At 45.0% G+C, this 23808-nt stretch overlaps 1 protein-coding gene across 2 annotated transcripts in view; it reads right to left on the bottom strand.

Annotated features, from left to right (window-relative positions):
• Positions 1-23808, bottom strand: part of LOC121276168 (PGAP2-interacting protein-like) — a 135274-nt gene that overhangs the window by 30212 nt on the left and 81254 nt on the right. For both annotated transcript variants that reach the window (XM_041184247.1, XM_041184256.1), the window contains exons 8-10: positions 22734-22850; positions 4429-4508; positions 1412-1517 (exon numbers count right to left, since the gene is read on the bottom strand). In XM_041184247.1, the coding sequence (XP_041040181.1) occupies positions 1412-1517; positions 4429-4508; positions 22734-22850 (303 nt within the window). The remainder of the gene's footprint in view (positions 1-1411; positions 1518-4428; positions 4509-22733; positions 22851-23808) is intronic.

Raw genomic sequence — 23808 nt, 5'->3', positions numbered from 1 at the left:
CTCAAGCTGCCTCCCATCTTTCCCAACTAATTCTATCAGTTTAATCCTTCATTCCCTTCTTCCTCATATCCTTATCTTGGTTCCTCTTAAATGCTTCTATACAATTCAATTCAACTACTCCCTTTGGTAGTGAGTTCCACATTCTCACCAGTCTCGGAGTAAAGAAGTTTCTTCTGAATTCCCTGTTTGATTTTTTTGGTGACTATTTTATATTGATGAGTTCCATTTTGCTCTTTCCTACAAATGGAAGCACTTGTGATGCCTCTATCAAAACCTGTCATAACTTTAAAGACTTCTATTAGGTCATTTCACAACCTTCTTTTTCCAAGAGTAAAGAGACCTAGTCTGTTCATTCTTTTCTGGTTGTTATAACCTCATATTTCTGGTGTATTATCTTTATACATCTTTTCTGCACCCTCTCAAGTGCCTCTACATCCATTTTATAATATGGTGACCAGAACTGTACACAGTATTCCAAGTGTGGTCTAACTAAGATTCAATACAAGAACATAAGAAATATGAAGAGTAGACCATTCAGTCAGATCATGGCTGATCTTTTACCTCCACTCAATTTTCTTGCCCACTCCCAAATCCTTTAATTCCCTGAGAGATCAAAAGATTATCAGGTTTCCAGTCTTAAGTTTAGCATAACTTATCTAGTTTTAGTCAGTCCCTCTAGAAATAAACCCTAGTGCTTGGTTTATTTTTTTATGGTCTTGTTACTACTTTTAATGATTTGTGTATCTGGACTCCCAGATCCCTTGGTTCCTCCATCTCTTTTGCATTCTTATTTTCCAAGTAATATGTAAATTCCTAATTTTTCTTACAAAAATATATTTCATACTTATCTGTGTTGAAAATCATTTATCAATTATATGCACAGTCTGCAAGTTTAGTAATTTATTTTTGTAGTTTGTTGCAGTCCTTCTCAGTATTGAGCCCAGCCACCAGTTTGGTGTCATCTGTAAATTTAGAAAGTGTTTTTATGATTTAGAAGTATAAATTGTTAATATAAATTGGTCTTAGTGCTCCTGGCTAGGAAAGGGATGTCAGGATCCAATGAAACCGGTGGAGGTTGGGCTGGGAGGGAATTCCAAAAGTTGGGTAGTTGAGCCAACACGTTCCTGCCTCTGAGTAATCTTGCCGGAAGCAAGTGAGCAATGGAACCAGCTATCTGCCCAGCACTCGGGGGTTGGGGTGGGGGGGACAAATTAGTGGCAATTAACTGGCCACTTGGCATCAGACTGGGGACGCTGTCGGGATCTTATCTGCAGCAGGCAAAGCCTGGAAGGCCCATGGAGGCAGCCTTCCGGTCCACTTTGGTCCCAACCTCAAAAAATCTTCAGAGATGGTAAGGTTCCCCCTGATGTATCTATGTTTGTGTGATTTGCATCTGAAACAAAACACATACCCGTCTGTTCAATAAGCTCAGCAGATCCTTCTAAACTTGGCCAACCTTGATTGTCATATCCGAATCTGTACGACCATATCATAGCGGAAATGTCTTTCTTTGCAGACTGGTTAAACAAGGTAGAAGCAACGGGGAAGAAAATTAATAAAATACATGGAAATACCATAGATCACAGCATTTAAGTCAACATTTCAAGATATTCTTCCAAAAATAGAGGTCGACTCATACGCCGAGTCAAAAACGTGAACCTCTGGTGTTGGTGTAGGTGGTCCCCATTTTGAAATGTAAATCAATGTATTACATTTTATTTAATGAAATAATTCTACAAGGGTAGTTTGAACCACAACTATAACGTTTTAAAAACCATCAAATTCTTGTCTTCAGTTCATTGAATGCATCCTAAATTACTTTGACTATGGCATCACCATAACAGTCCTACTCTGGGTCAGATGTGGCACTTCTGGTTTCATAATTATCCCTCATAAATCATCTTCATCTCCATCCATTGGATTGGATATTCCGCATTTTTTGAAAGATCTAAATGTTTGGTTGCTAGACGTTCATTGAAATTCATGGATGTTTCATCCATGCTGCCAGTGTGACATGATGAATACTTGTGTTTTTGCTGCTGTCTGATGATGAATTGCTGGAAACTGGTAATTTTGACATCAAACTCTTTTGGTAGTCTCTGAGCTATCTTGGTCTTCTGCCACAATACCAGACCTTTTTGTTCCATAGAGAGGCTAAACTACACTAACTATCTGTTGCTCTGAAATATTTGCAGGACATAGGGTTTGATTTGTCTGACTTAAGTACGCATATACGCATTACATTGCTAGTGACAATCTAGCCATTCTGACAATTCTCGAAGACATACATGCTTCTCAAGATCAGGCCAGTGACTGGTCCCTGTTCTCGTGGCACATTTGGTCTTGGGCATCTTCTTCAGAGCAATTTTTTTTCTTATTCCCGTCTTGCACCAGTTTTTCACTAACATCAAATTCCCTTGCTGCAACACAGTTTTTTGACAAGTTAGCAAATGTTACGACTTTTAGCTTGAAACCAGCTTTGTTCTTCATTCTTTTTGCACAAGCACCCATTTTTGTTCGGCAGTCGCCATGCGCAGTTTTCAGGGCAGTGGGAGAAGACCCTCCTTAACTGGCCCCCTGGACCCATTGGAGGCCCCCACCCACGTTGTAACCCTGCCCAGGTTCCCCTCCCCCCCATTCAATTCATATACCTGTTTGAGCAATAAGTGAAGCTAGCAGTGGCAACAGAAGTGGTATTCTTCATGAACAAGCCAAAAATATGTTCTGCCCATCTCACACATGAGTAATGTGGTATATGAATTTCAATGCCAGTGTGGTGCTAGGTATGTAGGTCGTATGTCCCAACAACTGGCGGATTGTATCAAACAGCACATCCCTTTGGCTGTTTGCAAATGGCAAAGTACATACCATACTCAACCAGCCCGTGCTTGCAAAACTCAAAACTGTCCAACATTAAATTTGATTCTGTGATTGGACAACATTTGCTAAACAATCCTGATTGTTCTAATTACAATACATTGAAAACCAATTTAAGATTATCAGTTGTGTTTGCAGTGCGGCTCACTTAGGCATGCTAGAAGCTACATATATTCACAAACAGGGCCCTGTCCTTTACAGACAGATGTCCACACATTGCAACTTTTTCAGCTAAACAAAAGCTTGGGAGATAGCCATTCCCTGGTTCATTCCCCATGGCAATGCCTTGACCTGCCTGGTTTGAATTTGAACAAAAGCTTCGCAGTTAACTGTTCCCTGATGCATGGCAACCCCTCTACCAATCAAAGCCCACTTGCCAACAGCTCTTTCTCATGCAACATTGTTGTTCCTTTTACTATTGGTATTCTTACAAATTGTCCTGATGAGTGCAAGACGAAAAGCTTTGACAGCATGTCTCTTATTTTCAATAATACTCAAGTTCTGTACTACCAAACAACAATGGAATTTTTTCTTACATGGATTGGCTAAGGCAAATAGTACTGATGCATTTATGGGAAGGTTTGATAAGTTTATATGAGGTCTTGTGGCATAGTGGTAGCATCCCTACCTCAGCCAGAAGGTCTGAGTTCGAGTCCCACTCTAGGACATGATGGCCACAAAAGCTGCGTTCATAATGTGGTCAAACAGGTTGTCACGACTCAATGGGGATAGTGCACTGTAGTATCAAACCCCACTGCTCCCTGAGCTTTGACAAATGTGAGAAGTTTGATTAGACCACCAGATTGCCCCATTTCTACCTAATTGTTTAATTTACGTTAAAAGAATATGAGCACCATGTTTGTAAACTTAACAAATAAATAACTGTTTATTAAACAAATTGTCTGTAACCAGTGGCAAAATAAAGAAATATGAACTGCTAACTTTTAACTCTATAACTTAAACTGTACCCCTTGCTTTTAATGTCTCTATTGGTGATTTTTTGCCTTTTCCTCCTGACAGGGGTTTCTCAAAGAAAGTAGGATACAGCGACGTGGGAAATAGATTACTGGAGTCTTACAAGGTTGATTATCAACCTGCAAATCCTTGATATAAGAGTGAGGAAATCTCCTGGTCAGCCTGAACTGTGGGGTGGCTGCAGCGTAACAGCCTCCCCACATTAAAAGGCTCCACACACAGGTTCTTGCCATGGGTATATTCCATGGCAAGCGTCCTCTTCGCTTTCAGGGACTATCAGAGAGAGGAAAGTTTATGAGGGAGGAGGGAATTGAAGGTCATGCTGATAAAGTTAGATGAAGAAGAATGGTAGGAGGTGTTAGCGGAGCACAAATGCCAGCATAGACTGGCTGGGCTGAATGGCCTGTTTCTGTGCTGTAAAACTTATGTAATTCGATCAAGTCTATAACATAAATGAGGTAATTTCTATAAGCAGTTTTGTTCCTCCATATCACTTGCCTGTTCTTGTAAAAGTTCTGAAGTGATATTTGGAACATTTTTAAACTTTAGGAGGAATAAACAGACTAGGATACTCACCAGGTTAAGTAACTTCTTCTGATACAACATAAATCGATGTCCTAATCCTAACAGGCCCAATCCGACAAATAGCCAAAGCACTAAAGAAGAATAGTGTACAATTTGAAAGAAAAAAAGTTTCAGATTAAAAATGCAAGTTTTCATTTGAACAATTATTAACATAAAGCAAAATACTGTTATATAACGGATTTCTGGAAACACAGCAAAATTATATAATTTTATGATGCATCAATTTTCCAACGTTATCCAGGGATAGATGGTATTTATCCCAGAGTGTTGGAAGAGAATAAAGAAAAGATCTGTAAATCACTGACAATTATTTTGAGGGAAACATAGTTCACTGGGAGGTACTAAAAGATTGTTCAAAAACAATGACAAAACAGGCACGGGCAACTATAATAAAAGCAAAACACTGCCGATGCTGGAAATCTGAAATAAAAACAGAAAATTCTGGAAATACTCAGCAGGTTTGGCAGCATCTGTGGAGAGAGAAACAGAGTTACATACGAACAAGGAGCAACAGTCGGCCATTCAGCCCCTCAAGCCTGCTCCACCATTTAACAAAATCATGGCTGATCAAATCTGCATCTTCCCAACCTCGATAACCTATCACCCCCTTTGCTTACCAAGAATATATCTCCCTCTGCCTTAAAAATATTCAAAGGCTCTGCTTCCAACACCTTTTCAGGAAGAGAGTTCCAAAGACTCTCAGCCCTCTGAGTGAAAAAATTTCACCTCATCTCTGTTTTAAATGACCCCTTATCTTTAAACAGTGACCCCTAGTTCTAGATTCTCCCACAAGAGGGAACATCCTCTCCACATCCATCAGGATCTTAAGTGTTTCAAGTGCGTATGACTCTTCTTCAGAGCAGAAGAGAGGTAGAAATGTGATGGATTTTATGTTGTGGAAGAATCACAGAATTTTTGCGGTACTGAAGGAGGCCATTCAGCCCATCATGTCTGCACTGGCTCTCTAAATGAGCATTATGACTTAGTGCCATTCTCCTGTCTTTTCTCTGTACCCTTGCACATTGTTTCTAATCCAATAATCATCTCATGCCCTCTTGAATGCCTCGATTGAACCTGCCTCCACCACACTTCCAGGCAGTGCATTCCAGACTTGAACCACTCACGGTGTGAAAAACCTTTTTCTCACATCACATTTACTTATTTTGCAAATCACTTCAAATCTGTGCCCTCTCGTTCTCGATCCTTTTACAAGCTGGAACAGTTTCTCCCTATCTACTCTATCTAACCACATCATGATTTTGAACACCTCTGTTATAGCACAGCCAATGGTAAATGCTGAGCTGTTCAAAACCCAAAGGGAAACTTAAAATAATTGCCACAACTGATTTGTAATTTGTATAAATTTTGAGATGCATGTCTTGAATTCAGTAGTAATAAGACCACCAAGTCATATAGGTTTCTTACAAAACTAAATTAAACCTTTATTAATAGAATAAATTATTTTAAATACATGCATAGATCTACAAATTATTACTATGTTAACTTCTAAATCCCCAGTTACACTTTTGTTATGGCAACAGTAAGACACATGGGGAGAATATTCCCCATGTCAGGTGGGTCATGCGGGAGCGGGTGTGGACCCGTTTGCTGCCCGTGTTCAGGTCCATGCTGCCTTTTCACGTGGGTGGGCCAATTAAGGCTTGCCCAGCATATTTCTAGACTCCTGAGGATAGTAGGAATGGGTGGGCGGCGGCAAGCGTGCTCAGACCGCCGAGTCCAATGGCGACCTGGCAGCCTGTTTAAATGAAAGCCTGGCAGCCTTTGCAAGGCTGCCCACAATGGCTGGGAGAAAGCACATCAGAGGGGCAATGTGCCTGACGCAAGTCCGGAGGTTAGGCCATCAGGCCAGGCCGGAGGGCCGGCCAGTAGGGCAGTATGCCCCTCGTTTTTCTGATGAATGCCTAGTTGTCCTCCTGGAGGAGGCGGCAGCACAGCAGGAGGTCCTTCTTCCGAGGGATGGGAGGCAGAGGCCTCCTCACCTGATCAGGCATGCACGGGAGGAGGTAGCCGAGAGTGTTAGCTCCCATGATGTGGTGCGGCGCACATGGCTCCAGTGTCACAAAAGATTCAGAAATGTCCTGCACTTGGGAAGGGTGAGTATCATGTTGCCTCAAGTCACTTAATGCAGCCAATCACTCTTCCCCCCCACTCCTAGCAACTCTGAGTACAGTAATGGCATTGAATCCCTCACGGCATGTATCCCTCACTGGGTGTGCTGGCAGATATTGCCCATGTCCAGTTCACCCTGAGAGGGTTGAGCTAGGATGTGTTCTGCATCTGCAGCATGTGTGACACTGACACCCAGAGTATAGGATGGGGTTGAAAGTCAAGGGTCTGCACCGAGGCAGAGTGCCGGAACTATGAAGCATGTCAAAGTCAGGGTGCTAACACTCTGGGAGGGGAGCTTCCAGGTGGCGGGGCACCAATCCATCTACTGGTCTTTGCGCTCCACGTGCTTGTGCCTCCTTGCTTAGCAAAGTGACACCTTGTGGTCCCTCATGTGAAGGAGGCAGCATTTGGGCAATGGGGGGGAGGGGGTGCGATCAGCCCTGGCTTGTTTGGGTGAGTGTGCAGCAACTGCGGGGTGACAAAAAGCTGGAGTTTTGCAATGTCCCACTTCGGTTGGGTTGGCAGGGATGCGAGGGGAATTCATCAATTCTCATCTCTCCTTTTCAGGAGAAGACTGCGCACAATGCCTCTGAACGAATACAGACTGGCAGAGGGCAGGTTCAGTTGGCCATCCTAGTTGGCTTATGAGCAGCAGGCCATGGATCTGGGGAGGTGGCCATGCCCCCAGGTCCACCGGTGGCAGTGAGGCTGGGGTGCCATGGGGAGGTATGTTTGGCGAGCACTAAGGTCACCATGTGTGTCACCATGAAGCCATGGCACTGCTGAATGCTCAGTGATTAAAGTTAGCAACGTGGGTTTACCATTGATTATGGAAGGATGAGCACATAAAGATCCGGGGGAGCGGCATGCAAGTTGACATTGTCTGCACTGAAACTAATCAAGTGTCCTTTTTCTTCCTTTCAGCATCACCAGAGCAGGGCTGGGAGGAGGAATCAGAGGATCCACACCTCACCCCTGAAGCCCCTGAGCAAATCCACTCACCAGCATCACACCATCTCAGCCAGGCAGGCACCAGCGCAGATACTTGCACCTCGGTGGAAATTAGATATTCAGCTAGTGTCCTGGGGCAGGGTGGTGAGGGCACTTCACACACGCTTGAGGTGCGGGCAGAGACAGAGAATGCCCAGGGCGCCACCAGCCGGAAGACTGCCGGGGACCAGGTTCATGCTCAGTCGGTGGCTGATGATGCGCCTCTGGAGTCATCCATGAGGCATCGTATGCTGGAAGTGCAGCAGGGTATGCGGGACAATCTGGCAGAGAAACATGAGGCTATGCGTGGCATGGTGCCCATGCTGGAGGAGTCCACGCAGAGCATCACCGATGCAATGAGCCTCATGGCTGAGCGCCATGCTTCCTTCATGGAGAGGGTGGCGACTCTTGTGAGAGGCTCCTCCAGGAGACCAATCAGGACTCCTGGGGTTGCGCTTGGACCTGTAAGCCCTCACAGCGGCATTGGTCTCAGCTGGTCAGTGCCAGTGTGGGAGATGGTTTGGGCACCAAGGATCCCAGCTTGATGCCCATCCATCTGCGGTGAGCAGGGAGTTCCAAAGTGACCTCATGTTGGTGCAGTAGCTGCCTGTCGATCTGCGGGCTCCTCTCAGGGTGATCTGGATGAGTGCAGCAGCTCCTCCGCCCCTCTGCCAGTGACCATGACATCCGATGAAGCTGTGGCGACTGGGGAGAAGCCAGCTGTGGAACTGGCCTCTCCTTCCCAGGCAGGGCCATCAAATGCCCCACAGACCAGAGGACGTCTGCCAAGGTCATCAAGGTCAACAGGACAGCACAGTGAGCAGGCTGTCTCAGATGCCAGTGCCAGCGAGAGGACAGCACCTAGACATAGCACCCGTAAGCATAATTTTAACGCACTTTAGGCATGCCAAGGGTTTCTCACTAGAGCTTTTATGTTGACCCATAGTACTTTGTGGAAGACTTGGTGTGATGCCTAACAGCGTTTTTTGTTTCCTTTATGAAGTTACATTTGTTCGCTCAATATATTTTGACATGTTGCCATGCCTCAGGGTGATTCCTTACTTCTGCAATGTGGACAGGAAACCATGATGTTATGAGTGAGTTGTTTGACATTGAGCTTAATTGACAAGGGCCTTAGCTAAGGTTAGTATCCAGGCTGATTTAGCACTGAGGTATCAAGTGTGGAGCCTGCAGCCCTGGCATATGTTGAAGGTCCATCTGTGGTGGGCTAGCTGAAGGTTCTTTGGATTAAAGCCTCCCGGGTGTCCCTGCCTCCCTAGAGTATGCCCGGGTCAGCGTCCATCCCCTCAGCGTTCTCCTGTGCGTGCTCATCCTCGGACTCACTGCTGGACTCATCGTGTGCATCCGGAGCAACTGCGTCCACGTCTTCCTCGTCCACTGCATCTCCCCTTTCCAGTGCCAGATTGTGGAGAGCGCAGCATGCAACCACTATCAGCGACACACAATCTGGGGGGTATTGGAGTGCGCCCCCTAAACAGTCCAGGCACTGGAACTGCATCTTGAGAAGACCGATGGTTCTCTCCACCACAGCCCTTGTGGAGGCGTGGCTCCTATTGTACCACTACTCAGCTTCTGTTCTTGGATGGCGGAGAGGCGTCATGAGCCACCTTCTGAGAGGATAGTCCTTGTCACCCAGCAGTCATCCATCCAGCCGGGCTGGAGCACTGAAGAGCCTTGGCACCTGGGAGCGTCTGAGTATGTAAGCGTCGTGGGAGCTGCCTGGGTACCTTATTCAGACTTGCAGAATCTGCATCCTGTGATCACACACTATCTGCACGTTCATGGAGTGGAAGCCCTTCCTGTTGATGAAGGCACCGGGTTCACCTGCTGGTGCCTTGATGGCCACATGTGTGCGTCTATTGCACCCTGGACACAGGGGAAGCCAGCAATGGCCGCGAAGCCTCTGGCTCACTCTGTCTGACTGGCATCGTCCCAACAGTAGTGGATGGAAGTCAATGCATGCCCGAATAGAGCGTCTGTCACCTACTTGACACAAATGTGGACAGCTGATTGGGAGACTCCACAGAGATCACCCATCGACCCCTGGAAAGAGCCAGAGGCATAGAAGTTGAGGGCAGCCTTGACCTTTAGAGCCACTGGTGCCCACCCACACAGTTTGCGGAGATCTCAGGGCCTATCATCTGAGAGATGGAGGTGACTGTCTCCTTTGAGAGACAGAGCCCCCTTCAGCACTGGACCTCAGACATATTAAGGTAGCTGCTTCGCCACCTTTATACCCTGGCAGCAGGATATTGGCATCTTCTGTGACCCTTTCTGTCTTGGACTTCCTGTTGGCCCTGCGCCCCTTGTGCATGCATCTCTCCTCCCAAAGGTGGCTCCCCTGGAGGCTGAATGTGAACATCTGGCCTCCTCCCCCTTCTGGCCCTCGCTTCCTCCTCAGAGGAGGTGCCTCCCACTCCCAGGCTAAGGGATGGCATTTCTTGAAAGCTGCAGGCCCCAAAAATGATCTTTACTGCAGAGTTCTGACCAAGGCTTTTATTCCTGTCCTAGCAGCTGGTATGAGTTTTGAAGTATTCCTGCTCACACAGGCAAATATAAGTAACTTTCACACTTAAGTCCCTGAAAGGTCACATTCGCAACTCCACTTACCCTTCTTATCCCATTCATGGATGAGGTTTGTACAAATGTCTCCTACCCACCTGCCCGTTGCGCCTATGCGACGTCCTGAAGATCGCATGGGCTGTGAAAAATCGAATCCAATTGCTGCCTCAAAACTGGCCCGTTAATTGATGGCGGGCACGCATCCAAACTTATAGTGCACTCGCCTTCTCAAACATCGCGATGGTGTGCGGTGACTTTGGGATGCATGCCCGACGTCATCACACACCATTTTACGCGTAGGCGTGCGGGGCCTGTACGGGGAAAATTCTGCCCAGAGATTTTAAAAGACCCAGGCAAAGAAACATGATACCCTGAACAATCCGATTCAAAGTGAGTTTTCTTATCTTTAGTTCATTGTAGACAGCAGCTTGAGGCGTAGATTCTGATGGCTTTTGACACTTGTTACATCTTAAAATGCCCCCCTTAGCACACAGCCTTCACTCCTTTATACATATTTTCCGCTCTGAATGCAAATTCCCATCATTTCATTATGGGTAAAATTTTTAGCTCGGTGGGCAGGCACACGCCTGACCCAACCAAGTGTAAATGTCCTGACATCATTGTGCACTCATGCGATATTTTGGTCAGCGGGCACACGCTAGAGTTGGCAGCACACCTGCCGACAATTAAAAGGCCTATTAAGGCCAATAAAAAGTTAATGAAAAATTTTTTGCTGCCCGTCCAAGCTGGCACTCCCAGCCCCCCACCCCCACAGGCAGTGCTACGCACTGCTACTCGTGTTTCACACTGGATGGGCCTCAATTAGCCCGCCAGCATGAAATCACCTCCCAGCCCCAATCGTGGGCGGTGGTTGGCTTCCTGACCACCCCCACCCGCCTAGCTCGCCCAACATGGGTGAAATTCTGCCCTATGTCTTTGGACTTTACCTGTCTGATAATAATCTCTCATAGCACTAATTTTACCAGTAATCTTTGGGAAAATAAACACACTGTTTCTGAACTTCACCTGGCTAGGTGACACTTTTCACCCCCTCTTTTGAAAACAATCAAGTCTGGTTTATTTAAAAATGCGAATGTTCCCCTGACACCTATGTTTACCTATTTAATATTTCAAACTTAGTTTATATTCTAATACATCGAAGCCTTCAGACCAGCTGCTGTTAATTCAATTAAAGCAAACACACACAGACATAGACACACAGATACAGACCCCACTTTTACTCTGAATGATAGTGGTACGGACTCAAAATGTTAACTCTGGCTTTCTCTCCAAAGATGCTGTCAGACCTGCTGAGTTTTTGCAGTAATTTTTGTTTTGTTTCAGATTTCCAGCATCCGCAGTATTTTGCTTTTAACCCACTTTTACTCTATTTAATAATAATTTCCAATAACATTATGACACTTATTATATCTTACTGACAACCACTATCAAATCTCCTCTTAGCCTTCTGCTCTCCAAGGACAGCAGTCCCACCCTCTCCAATCTATCCTCATAACTGAAGTTTCTCATCCCTGGAACAATTCTTGTAAACCTCTTCTGTACTTTCTCCAACGTGTTCACATCTTTCTTATAGTGTGGTGCTCAGAGCTGTACACAATACTCCAGCCAAGGTCTAACTAGTGTTTTATAAAAACTCAACATAACCTACTTGCTCTTGTACTCCATGCTCCTATTAATAAAGCCCAGGTTACTGTATGCTTTATTAACTGTTCTCTCCAACTGTTCTGCCACCTTTATTGACTTATGCACATATACACCCAGGTCCCACTGCTCCTGCACCCCTTTAAGAATTGTACCCCTTATTTTATATTGTCTCTCCACTTTCTTCCTACCAAAGTGCATCACCTCACACTTCTCCACATTGAACTTTATCAGCCATCTATCTGCCCACTCCACCAGCTTGTCTATGTTCTTTTGAAGTTCTAAGCTGTCCTCCTCACAGTTTACAATGATTTGAAGTTTCGTATCATCCCCAAACTTGGAAATTGTCCCCTGCACACCATGATCTAGATCATTAATATATATCAGGAAAAGCAAGGGTCCCAATACCAACCCCTGGGGAACTCCACTATAAAACTTCCTCCAGTCTGAAAAATATCCATTGACCATTACTCGCTGTTTCCTATTACTCAACCAATTTTGTATCCACTTTGCTACTGTCGCTTTTATTCCATGAGCTATAACTTTTTTCACAAATCTGTTGTGTGGCACTTTTGGAAGTCCATGTACACCACATCAACAGTATTACCCTCATCAACCCTCTCTGTCACCTCTTCAAAAAACTCCAGCAAGTTAGTTAAACACAATTTCCCCTTAAAAAATTCATGCCGTCACTGCCTAATCAACACATTGTTCCAGGTGACTATGAATTCTATCCTGAAAACTAGTTTTGAGAAACTTTCTCACCGCTGAAGTTAAACTGACTGGTCTGTAATTGCCGGGCTTATCCTTACAACTTTTTTTGCACAAGCGCATAATGTTTGCAATTCTCCAGTCCTCTGGCACCTCCACTGAGTCTAGGGAAGACTAAAAGATTACGGCCAATGCAATTTCCACTCTCACTTCCTTCAACATCCTTGGATGCATCTCATCCGGTCCCGGTGCCTTGTCAACTTTAAGTACCAACAGTTTATCCGCCACTTCCTCCTTATCAATTTCAAACCCTTCTAGTAACAGAGTTTCCTCCTCTGTCACCGTGACCTAGGAAGCATCTGCTTCCTTGGTAAAGACAGTTGCAAAGTATTCACTTAACACCTCAGCCATGCCCCCTGTCTCCCCCTACTTCTCCTTTTGCATCCTTTTACTATCTAGGTGCCAATAGAAGACTTTGGGATTCCCCTTTATGCTGGCTGCCAGTCTTTTCTCAAAATCCTTCTATGCTTTTCTTATTGGCTATTTCACCTCCCCTCCGGACATTCTGTATTCTGCTTGGTTCTCCATTGTATTTTCAACCCGACACCTGTCATAAATACACTTTTTCTTCTTTATCTTAATTTCTACCTCCTTTTGCATCCAGGGAGCTCTGGGATGTTTGCCCTACCTTCCCTTTTGAGGGAATTTACCTTGATTGTGCCTGAACCACCACCTCTTTGAAGATAGCCCATTGTTCAGTTATAGATTTTCTCACCAACCTTTGGGGCTGAATCTTCCAGTTGGTGTGCGGGAGCGGGCCCAACACGCCGATGCATAAAATGATGCACGATGATGTCAGGTGTGCATCCTGACATCATCGCACACCATTGCTATATTTCGTTTGGCGGGCATGCACTGAAATGTCAATGGCCTATTAAGGCCATTAAGAAAGTAATTAAACTAATTAAGAATACTGCCTGTCCAACCTTAAGGCAACTGAAAAGCCCAAGTAGCTTTCGCGTTTTTCAGGAAACCTTATCCACAGGCAGGATGAGGTTTCCTGAAGCTTTTATAAAATCAGTAAATTAATTTTCCCATCTTTACAAACATGTCCTAACTCATGTCACACTGTCACATGAGGGGACATGTTTAATTAAATTTTCACATAATTTACTAAACTCTTATTATCTATTCAATCTCCCCGAGGCAGCTTCGTGCCTCAGGGAGATTGCTGCGTTCTTTCACATGCATGCACAATAGTGCGCAGACCCTGACTCTCCCTCCTCTCCCAGCACGCAAAGTAGCGCTGAGTGCTACTGTGTCGCGCATTATGCTGGGTGGATCTTAATTGGCCTGCCCGTGTAAAATGGTAGTGACCGGCTCTGCGTCCACTCCAGCCATAGGAAAAACCCAGGCCTTGGTTCCAGTCTATCTGTCCCAGCTCTGTTCTTCCCCCATTGAAGTCGACTCTCCCCCAGTTAATTATTCTTAATCTGGATTGCCCACTGTCCTTTTCTACCGTCATCCTAGACCTTATGATACAATGATCACTGTCTCCTAAATGTGCCCCCACTGACACTTGGGCAGAATTTTCTCCCCGATCGAGGGGGGATGTTCGGGGGGGATGTTCAGGAGTGGGCGCATGCAGATGTTTCTCAATTAAACCCAAGTATAGCTACTACTTTAAAAATTATGCACTTTTCTGATTTACAGCAATTTAAAGACAGTCCCTAACATCAGTTTCTAACCAAACAATGAACTTACAGTTTTCCTGTGATGTCACTATTTGTTTTTTTCACTGTCCTTTCGAACTCAGCGTGGGCCGGTTCCGAGCAGCTAATTGGTGTGCCTCTCTGACTCCCAAGGTAAGTGTAGGCCTCAAGCCTTGGTCCTGATTTATATTCTCCCATTCCAGGCTGCTCCCTTGCAGTTCCACCGTCTCTACACAGGCAATGACCTCAGGTGGACAGTGCCAGGGTGGGAGATGAATGATGCACCCAGTATCCCAGCTAGGTGCCCATCCATCAATGGTGAGCAGGGAGGTCCAGAACAACCTCACGTTGGTGCACGACCTGCTTGTCATCTCTGCAAGCTCCTCTCAGATTCAGAGCGCCCTGGATGACGGCAGCAGCTCCTACAAACCTCTGCCAGTGACCGTGGCATCTGATGAGGCTGCGATGACTAGGGACTGGCTACTCCCACTCAGGCGGGGCCAGCACAGGCTCCACTGGCCAGAGGACGACTGCCAAGGTCATCAAGGCCAATAAGACAGCAGAATCAGCAGGGTGCCTCCAATGCCGTTGCCAGCAAGTCAGGGGGCCACCAAGACGTAGCACTTGTTTAAGGCACCATGAGCACAAGAGGGACTGTTCACGAGTGATCTTCTGTTCTGTAATGTTTTGTTTATATGTTTACTAGTGTGGGCATTAACACCAGAGATGGTAATGTTCATTTGTTCTGAGTTTGAAAATTATATAAATTTTGCTTTTGTCGTAATGGCCTATGCTTCACCTTTTATTTTGGTGTAGGGTATGCCAGTATCTATTGCTGGACATGAATAGCTCTAAACCTTATTGCACAGGCACTGAGTAGACTTTGGGTTTAAATGAAAGGGTCATTTCAGACATCCGGGAAGGAGGCGGCAGCCTTGGCTTGAGATGAAAGCAGATCTTTGGCAGCCCAGCTAAAGGAGCATTGGATCAATGTGTCCCTGCCCCCCCGAAGGATACAGAGGTCTGCCTCCATGCCCTCAGCATTCTCCTCACCGTGCTCTTCTGACTCACTACTGGATTCATCCTCTGTGGCCTGTGGAGCTGCCTCAAGATCTTCTTGCTCCAGTGGGTCCCCCCTTACCAGTGCCAGATTGTGGAGAGTGCAGCATGCAACCACTATTAGTAGCACCTGCTCTGGGGTGTTGTGGTGCTCTCCCTGATCAGTCCAGGCATCAGAAACACATCTTGAGAAGATCTATGGTCTTCTCTTTCACCTCCCTTGTGGAGGCATGAGTCCTATTATAATGCTGCTCTGCCTCAACTCTTGGGTGGTGGAGAGGTGTCATAAGCCACCTTTTCAACAGAAAGCCCTTGTCACACAGCAGCCATCCTCCAGTTGGGCTGCAGCACTGAAGAGCCTCGGCACCTGGGAGTGTCTGAGGATATAAGTATCATGGGAGCTGCCAGAGTACCTTGCACAGTCTTGTGGAATTTGCATCTTGTGGTCACAAATTATATGGATGTTCATGGAGTGGAATCCCTTCCTGTTGACAGAGATACCCGGCTGACCCACTGGCACCTTGATGGCTACATGTGTGCAGCTGATTGCACCTTGGATGCGGGGGAGCCCAGCAATTGCTACAAAGCCCCCGGCTCGCTCAGCCTGGCTGGCCTTGTTCATATGGAAATAAATAAATGTCATTTCCCACTTGAACAGAGATTCTGTCACCAGCTTGACACAGCTGTGGACAGCTGGTTAGGACGCTCCATACAGATCCCCCACTGACCCCTGGAAAGAGCCAGAGGCATAAAAGTTGAGGGCCACTGTGATGTTTAGAGCCACTGGCATGGGGTTGCCACCCATACAGTCAGAGCTGATATCAGGCCCAATCATATGACAGATGGAGGTCACTGTCTCCTTCGGCATTGCACCTCGGACATATCGAGGTCACTGCATCGCTGCCTGTAAACCCTGGCAGCAGGATAGTTGCATCTTCTGTGGCCCCTTCCATCTTGGACTTACTTCTGGCCCTGCACCTCTTGTGCCTGTGCCTCTCTTCCCACAGGTCGCTCCCCTGGATGGTACAGAGGGATACCTGGCTTCCTCTCCCTTCTGCAGAGGAGGTGCCTCTGGCGGAGAGCACAATCCCTATTACCAGAGTTACAGAAGGCTGTCTGGTACCTGGAAGGATCCACATGGTCAAAATTCTCCGGGGCTTTAGAGACACCAATGAGTCCTGAAATGAAGCCTGAAAATGCTAAGAATGAAGCTCAGAACAAACATGAAGCTATCAAGTTCGAATAAGCAATCAGCAGCAAACTATCTCCTAAGCTCCTCACTATTCACAATGGCAATGCTGCTGACCTTTTTATCCCGTCCTTGGATGAGGTTTTGCACAAAGTGGGCAGCCTGCCTACCCGTTTTGCCCATGCAACGAGCGTGAAATCGCATGGACAATGTAAAATTGGGATCAATTAGCTTTTTAATGGCCTTTTAAGTGGCCCTTTAATTGTTGATGGCGTGGCTCCAACACCCATGCACACCCACCAACTGAAGATTGCGTGCGTGTTGGATGATGTCGAGATGCTCACCTGACCTCATCTCACGTGATTTTACGCCAAATTGGGTTGGGCGTGAGACTGCCTGTGAGGTATAAAATGCTGCTCTATAAAATGAATTGTACAAGCTATGTGATCGACACAATAATAACTTATATTCATATAGCACTCTAAGCTAAATATCCCAAGGCACTTCACAGGAACATTATGAAACAAAGTACGACACAGAGTCACATTAGGAGATATTAGGTCAGGTGACTTTGGTCAAATTGGTAGGTTTTAAGGAGTGTCTTAAAGAAGGAAAGTAAGGTAGGAAGGCAGAGAGCTCAGGGTCTAGCCAACTAAAGGCATAGCCACCAATGATGGAGCGATTAAAAGGAGGCATGCAAAAGAGGATAAATTAGAGGTGCGCAGATATCTTGGAAGGTTGTGGGGCCAGAGGAGATTACAAAGACAGGGGGAGGGTGCAAAGGCCACAGAGGGATTTGAAAACAAAGATAAGAATTTTAAAGTCAAGATGTTGGTTAACACAGGGGTGATATATGAATGGGACTTGCTGTGAGTTAAGATGGTAGAGGTGTTTTGGATGAGTTCAAGTTTACAGAGGGCAAAATGTGTGATAGCAGCCAGGAGTGTGTTGAAATAGCTGAGTCTAGAGGTAACAAAAGCTTGAACAAGGGAGTCAGCAGCAGATAAGCTGAGACAGGGGCCAAGTCGGGCAGGTGAAATCTAATGCAGAGAAATATAGCATGGTACACAGTGGATAAAAAAGACAACATGCATACTCCAAGAATGGTATTGAAATAGCTAATGATAAACGAGAAATGATAACTACAGGACAGTTATCTTAAAATTGGTGGTAGGAATTACATTAGAAACTTTAAGGTTGAAATTACTAAATATTTAGATAAAGGAAAATATGTAGAATTAGCCAGCATGTATTTCTAGAGAGATAATTGTGTTGGATGAACCTCATAGATTTCTTTGAGGAGGTAATATACATCATAGATGGTGGAAATGCATTCGTTATACTGTACATGGACTTTGAGAAACCCTTTAGGCTTTAGGAGATTACTATACAAGTTTAAGGGATATGACCTTAAGCTTAACAGAATGTTGGCCTTTATTTCAAAGGGAATGGAGTATAAAAATAGGGAAGTCTTGCTAAAACTATACAAGGCACTAGTTAGACCACATCTAGAATACTGTGAGCAATTTTGGTCCTCTTATCTAAGGAAAGATACACTGGCATTGGAGGCAGTCCAGAGAAAGTTCAGTAGGTTGATCCTGGGCATAGAGGGATTTTCTTATGAGGAGAGGTTGAGTAGGTTGGGCCTGTACTCATTGGAATTTAGAAGAATGAGAGGCAACCTTATTGAAACATATAAGATTTTTAGGGGGCTTGACAGTGTAGATGCTGAGAGGTTGCTTCCCCTTGTGGGAGAGTGTAGGACCAGAGGGCATAATCTCAGAGTAAGGGAGCACCCATTTAAAATAGAGATGAAGAGGAATTTCTTCTCTGAGGGTAGTCAATCTGTGAACTACTTTACCGCAGAGGGCTGTAGTGGCTGGGTTATTAAGCACATTCAAGGCTGAGATCAACAAATTTTTATTCAGTAAGGGAATCAAGTTAAAACAAAATACTGCGGATGCTGGAAATCTGAAACAAGAACAGATAACTCTGGAAAAACTCAGCAGAGTTAATGTTTCAAGTCCGTATGACCCTTCGTCAGAGGGGTTAGGCGGGAGGGAGACCCTCAGAATCAAGGGTTATGGGGATATGGCAGGAAAGTGGAGTTGAGGATTATCAGATTAACCATGATCTCATTGAATGGCAGAGCAGACTCAATGGGCTGAATGGCCTACTTCTGCTCCTACGTCTTATGGTATGTAATTAAGGGGAGGATTAACTGGAGAATATAGAGGAGAGGCTAAAAGCAGTTTTGCAGAGTGATTAGAAGTTGGTAATGATGTCGCTCAAGATTCAGTTCCGGTGCTACCGGAATTCACTGCGTATTTCAATGAAGAGGATCTAGACCTAGAGGGAGTTGGGTAGAAATTTACAAATGATACCAAAATCAAAGGTATAGTTAATTCCTTAGAAGACCATAAGCATCTGCAAAGAGAAATCAATAAGATAAGGGAAGGGAATAGGAATTGGCATATAGTGTCCAATGTCATTAAAGCTGAGATGATGCGTTTTGGTATAAAAATAAATTGTGATTCTGAATGGAATTAGCGAAAAGAGCAGAGAGATTTGAGGTACAGGTTCACAGAATATTAAAGGCACCTCAGCTTGTTAAGGTCATAACAAAAAGGCTAATGGAATTCTAGCTTTTATCATGAAGCATAAAATATAAAAATCATTAAGATAGGGGAATGGGATAAGAATTGGCACATGGTGTTCAATATAGATAGTAAATAATTGAGGCCCTAGGACTGATCCTTGTGGCACTCCACTAGTTACGTCTTTCCAACCTGAAAAAGACCCATTAATCCCGAGACTGTCTTCTGTGTGTTAACCAATCCTCAATCCTTACTAATACATTAGCCCCAATACCATGAGCTCCTATCTTGTGCAATAACTTTTTATGTGGCACCTTGTCAAATGCCTTCTGGAAATCCAAATACACTACATCTATTGGTTCCCCTTTATCAACTCTGCTTGTATTATCCTCCAAGAACTCTAGCAAATTTGTCAAATGTGATTTCCCTTTCACAACACCATGTTGACTCTGTTTGATTGCATTAAGCTTTTCTAAATGTCCTTTTTCTTCTTTAATAATGGACTCTAGCATTTTCCCAATGACAAATGTTAGGCTGAATAACCTATAGTTTATTGCTTTTTGTCTCCCTCCCTTCTTGAACAGGGGCGTCGCATTAGTAATTTTCCAATCTGCTGGGACCCTCCTGGAATCCAGGGACCTCTGGAATATTTCAACCAATGCCTCCACTATCTCTGCAGCCACTTCCTTTAAGACTTTGCCCCCTCCATCTCAGCTGCAGCCTCAATTATTTACTATCTATATTAATGACTTGGAGGAGGGGGCGGAGTGTAATGTATCCAAATTTGATGACGACACAAAAATAGGTCATGATGAGGACATAAGAAATCTGCAAGGGGATTGATAGGTTGAGTGAGTGGGCAAAATCTTGGCAGATGGAGTTTAATGTAGGAAAGTATGAGATCATGCATGTTGGTAGGAAGAATCAAAAGGCAGACTATTATTTAAATGGAGAGAGACTCCAAAAAAATGTGCAGCACAGAGGGATCTGGGTGTTCTTCTGCATGAAACACAAAAAGTTAGCATGTAGGTACAACAAGTAATTAAGAAGACAAATGGAATTTTGGAGTTTAAAAATAGGGAAGTCTTGTTACAACTGTAAAGGGTTTTGGTGAGGCAGCACCTGGAGTACTGTGTACAGTTTTGGTCCCCATATTCAAGAAAGGATATACTGGCATTGGAGGCAATTCAAAAGATATTCACGAGGCTGATTCCTGGGATGAAGGGGGTGACTTATCAGAATGGCTTCACAGGTTAGGCCTTTATTCATTAGAGTTTAGAAGAATGAAGGGTGATCTTATTGAAATATACAAGACTCTGAGGGAGCTCGACAGGGTAGATGTTGAGAAGATGTTTCCACTAGTGGGGGAATCTTGAACTAGGGGATATAGTTATAGAATAAGGGGACACTTATTTAAAACTGAGATGTAAAGGAATTTCTCCTCTCAGAGGGTAGTGAAAGTCTGGAATTTCTACCCCTGAGAGTTGTGGAGGCTAGATCACTGAAAGTATTTAAAGAGGTGATAGATAGATTTTTGAAATATCGGGGAGTTGAGGGCTATGAGGAGCTGGCACAAAATAGGAATTGAGGCCTGGGGCAGATCAGCCATGAACTTATTAAATGGCGAGGCAGGCTTGACGGGCCGAATGGCCTACTCCTGCTATTTCTTATTTCTTATGTAAGGAGGTTTCTCCCTTGTGTTGGTTCTCTCATCACCTGCCACATGTCGAGTCTGACAGATTGTCCTTCAGATCTTGGACAGCTCAGTCAGTGGCAATGTTACTGGGCCATTCTAGGTGATGGAAATTGAAGTGCCCCACCTAAAGTACATACTGTGCCCTTGCTACCTCAGTGATTCTTCCAAGTGGTGCTCATCATGGAGGAACACTGATTCATCAGCTGAGGGGAGACAGTCGGTGGTAATCAGCAAGAGGTTTCCATGTCATGTTTGACATGATACCATGAGTCTTCATGGCGTCCAGGGTTAATGTTGAGGACACTCAGGGTCACTCCCTGCTGATGGTATATCGCCGTACCACCACCTCTGCTGGGTCTGTGCTGCTGGTGGAACAGGATATACCCAGGGATGGTAATGGAGGAATCTGGGACATTGACTGTAAGGTATGATTTAGTGAGTACAGCTTTGCATTTAAAATACGATGGATAGTAACTTCCGTGGAGTGGCATTCACAGTCGATTTGCCACTCTGTTCCTAGTTGCTTACCCTGAAATGCAGCCACACCATTCTTGCCTGATCTTCCAGCTCAGGCCCAGAGAGAATAACGCAGTGTAGCGGGTTCCCGAGTCCTTTTCTCAAGTTCAGTAGAGTCGAGGATAAGGAAGCCACATCGCTTTTTTACAGCCATAAAGCAGGTAGGTATAAAGGTTTGAGAAGCCAGGGAGAAGGTAATGTGTAAGGTAAGCGGGTAGGGTAGGGTCCGGATTGGGGAGGGAGGGTTGGGGGTGTGGTCAGTGAGGAGGGGAGTCGGGTGGTCAGTTGTGGGGGGCAGGGGATGGGTGGTTAGGGGGTTGGTCAGTGGGGGATGGTCTGGTGGTTAGTAGGGAAGAGGTAATCAGTGGGGGGTTTCAGGGGTCATTGGCGGGTGGTCAGTGGGGGGGGGGGTCAGTTGGTTAGTGCAGGGATGGTCATGGGGGGTGGGGTGGGGAGGCTAGTCAGGGTGGTAGGGGGTGTAGTCGGGGGAGGGGGGGGGGTTGGGAGTTTAGTCCGGGGCTAGGGGGAGTAGTCGTGGGGTTGGGGAGGGTGTTTGGGTAGGGTGTTTGGGGAGGGTGGTTGGGGGTGGAGAGGATAGTCATGGGCTGGGAGTGTAGCCAGGGGCTGGGGAGTAGTCAGGGTTGTGGGGAGGGTATTTGAGGGATGTGGAGGTGTAGTCTGGGTGTGAGAAGGGTAGTCATTGGGTAGGGGTGTTCTTGGGGGGTGGGAAGGCAGTTGGGGGTTGGGGGGTCATTGGGGGAATAGCTGTGGAGAGGGGTGGTTGTGGAGGGGTAGTCTGGGTGTCCTGTGGAGGGTTGGGGGATTGAGAGGAGTCCTGCTGGGGGGGACGGGGGTGGATCAGTACTCTAGTTAGAAGTGGTTTTAATTCTTCTAACATTTTCTGAGTAACTATTTCTGTAAGGCAGTAGGAACCATCTGAAGTTTGCAATTTAAATCTGAGTTTTGGATGATTCCCATTGCGGGGCAATTGCCCAATGGAAGTTTGTTTGCTGTGCAATCCTTACCTGGGGACTTGTGTGGGGGGAGGCCCCAGCACATCTTTGAGTACCGCCCAGGTACGATGCCCGGGAGCTTGGAAGTTATGGGCCCTAGCTACAATAGTTTAATCGCTACTTCAGTCATACACTTTAAAAAGTCTTATTGGGAAATATATTTGAAAATTATATTATAAACTTTGGTAGTTTAAATAAGATGTTACACATAACAGATTAGTCAAGGAATATTGCTTTAAATATTTCTAAAATGTAAGCCCTGTTCATTTGGATTTTCTCAAATCAATTAAAGTCAACACCACAATTTTAGGTCTACAGTTACATGCATCTATGTTGATAAATGTTATGTAAAAGAGTACAAAACAATGTATAGCCACAAATGAAGTTAAGTAAAAGTGCAATTGTATTTTCTCAATGTAACAGAATTATGCCACTTACATAGCTTGACATATTTTGCCAAGAGTTTGAAAGGAGTCACATTACTAGTTTCTGATGGGAAGGATTTAGACTGTCGACCAAAGAATAATCCCAATCCAATCAAGTGCATGAGGATACCTGAAAAAGGGGAAAGTACAAATTCAGGACTTGATTCACAAACTTTGTCACTCTATTAACTGTAGTTTTTTAAAAAAAATCTGCAGACAAGATGACAGGAAATTTCACCATAATAAATTAAACATTTCTGTTCATTAGGGTTAAATTAAGTTTTCATAATTTAATTTACAGCTTCTTTTCCAAATGTTTTCAAAGAGATGGTAAATAAAGGTTCTAAAAATAAAAGTTACAATACAGTAGAAACTGATCAGTATTAATAACCAAGGCACAATCAATTCTCATATGGCCTTAGGGTCTGTGGTACATACGAACAAGAAGCAGTAGGCTATTTGGCCCCTCAAGCCTGCTCTGCCATTCAATAAGATCATGGCTGCTCTGATAGTAACTTCAAATCTGCATCTCGCAGACCTAATAACCTATCAACCCATTGCTTACCAAGAATCTATCCACTTCTGCCTTAAAAATGTTCAAAGACTCTGCTTCTACCGCCTTTTTAGGAAGAGAGTTCCACAGACTCACGATCCTCTGAGAGAAAAACTTTCACCCCATCTCCGTTTTATTTTTAAGGTGACCCCCTAGTTCTAAATTCTCCCACAAGAGAAAACACGTTTTTTATCCATTCATGGGATGTGGGCATTGCTGACTAGGCATTTATTACCCATCCCTAACTGCCCTTGTTCAGAGGGCAGTTGAGAGTCAACCACATTGCTGTGGGTTTGGAGTCACATGTATGCCAGACCAGGTAAGGATGGCAAATTTCCTTCCCTAAAGGAAAATTAGTGATCCAGATGGGCTTTTACGACAATCGACAGTGGTTTCATGGTCACCATTAGACTTTTTATTTCCAGATTTTTATTGAATTTAAATCTCACCATCTGCAATGGCAAGATTTGAACCCAGGTCCCCGGAGCATTACCCTGGGTCTCTGGATTAGCAGTTTAGCAACAATACCACTACG

The sequence above is a fragment of the Carcharodon carcharias genome, chromosome 1 (assembly GCF_017639515.1).
Source record: "Carcharodon carcharias isolate sCarCar2 chromosome 1, sCarCar2.pri, whole genome shotgun sequence".
NCBI lineage: Eukaryota > Metazoa > Chordata > Chondrichthyes > Lamniformes > Lamnidae > Carcharodon > Carcharodon carcharias.
Note: the sequence above shows the minus strand (reverse complement) of the source record. Positions and strands in the feature narration are given on the sequence as shown.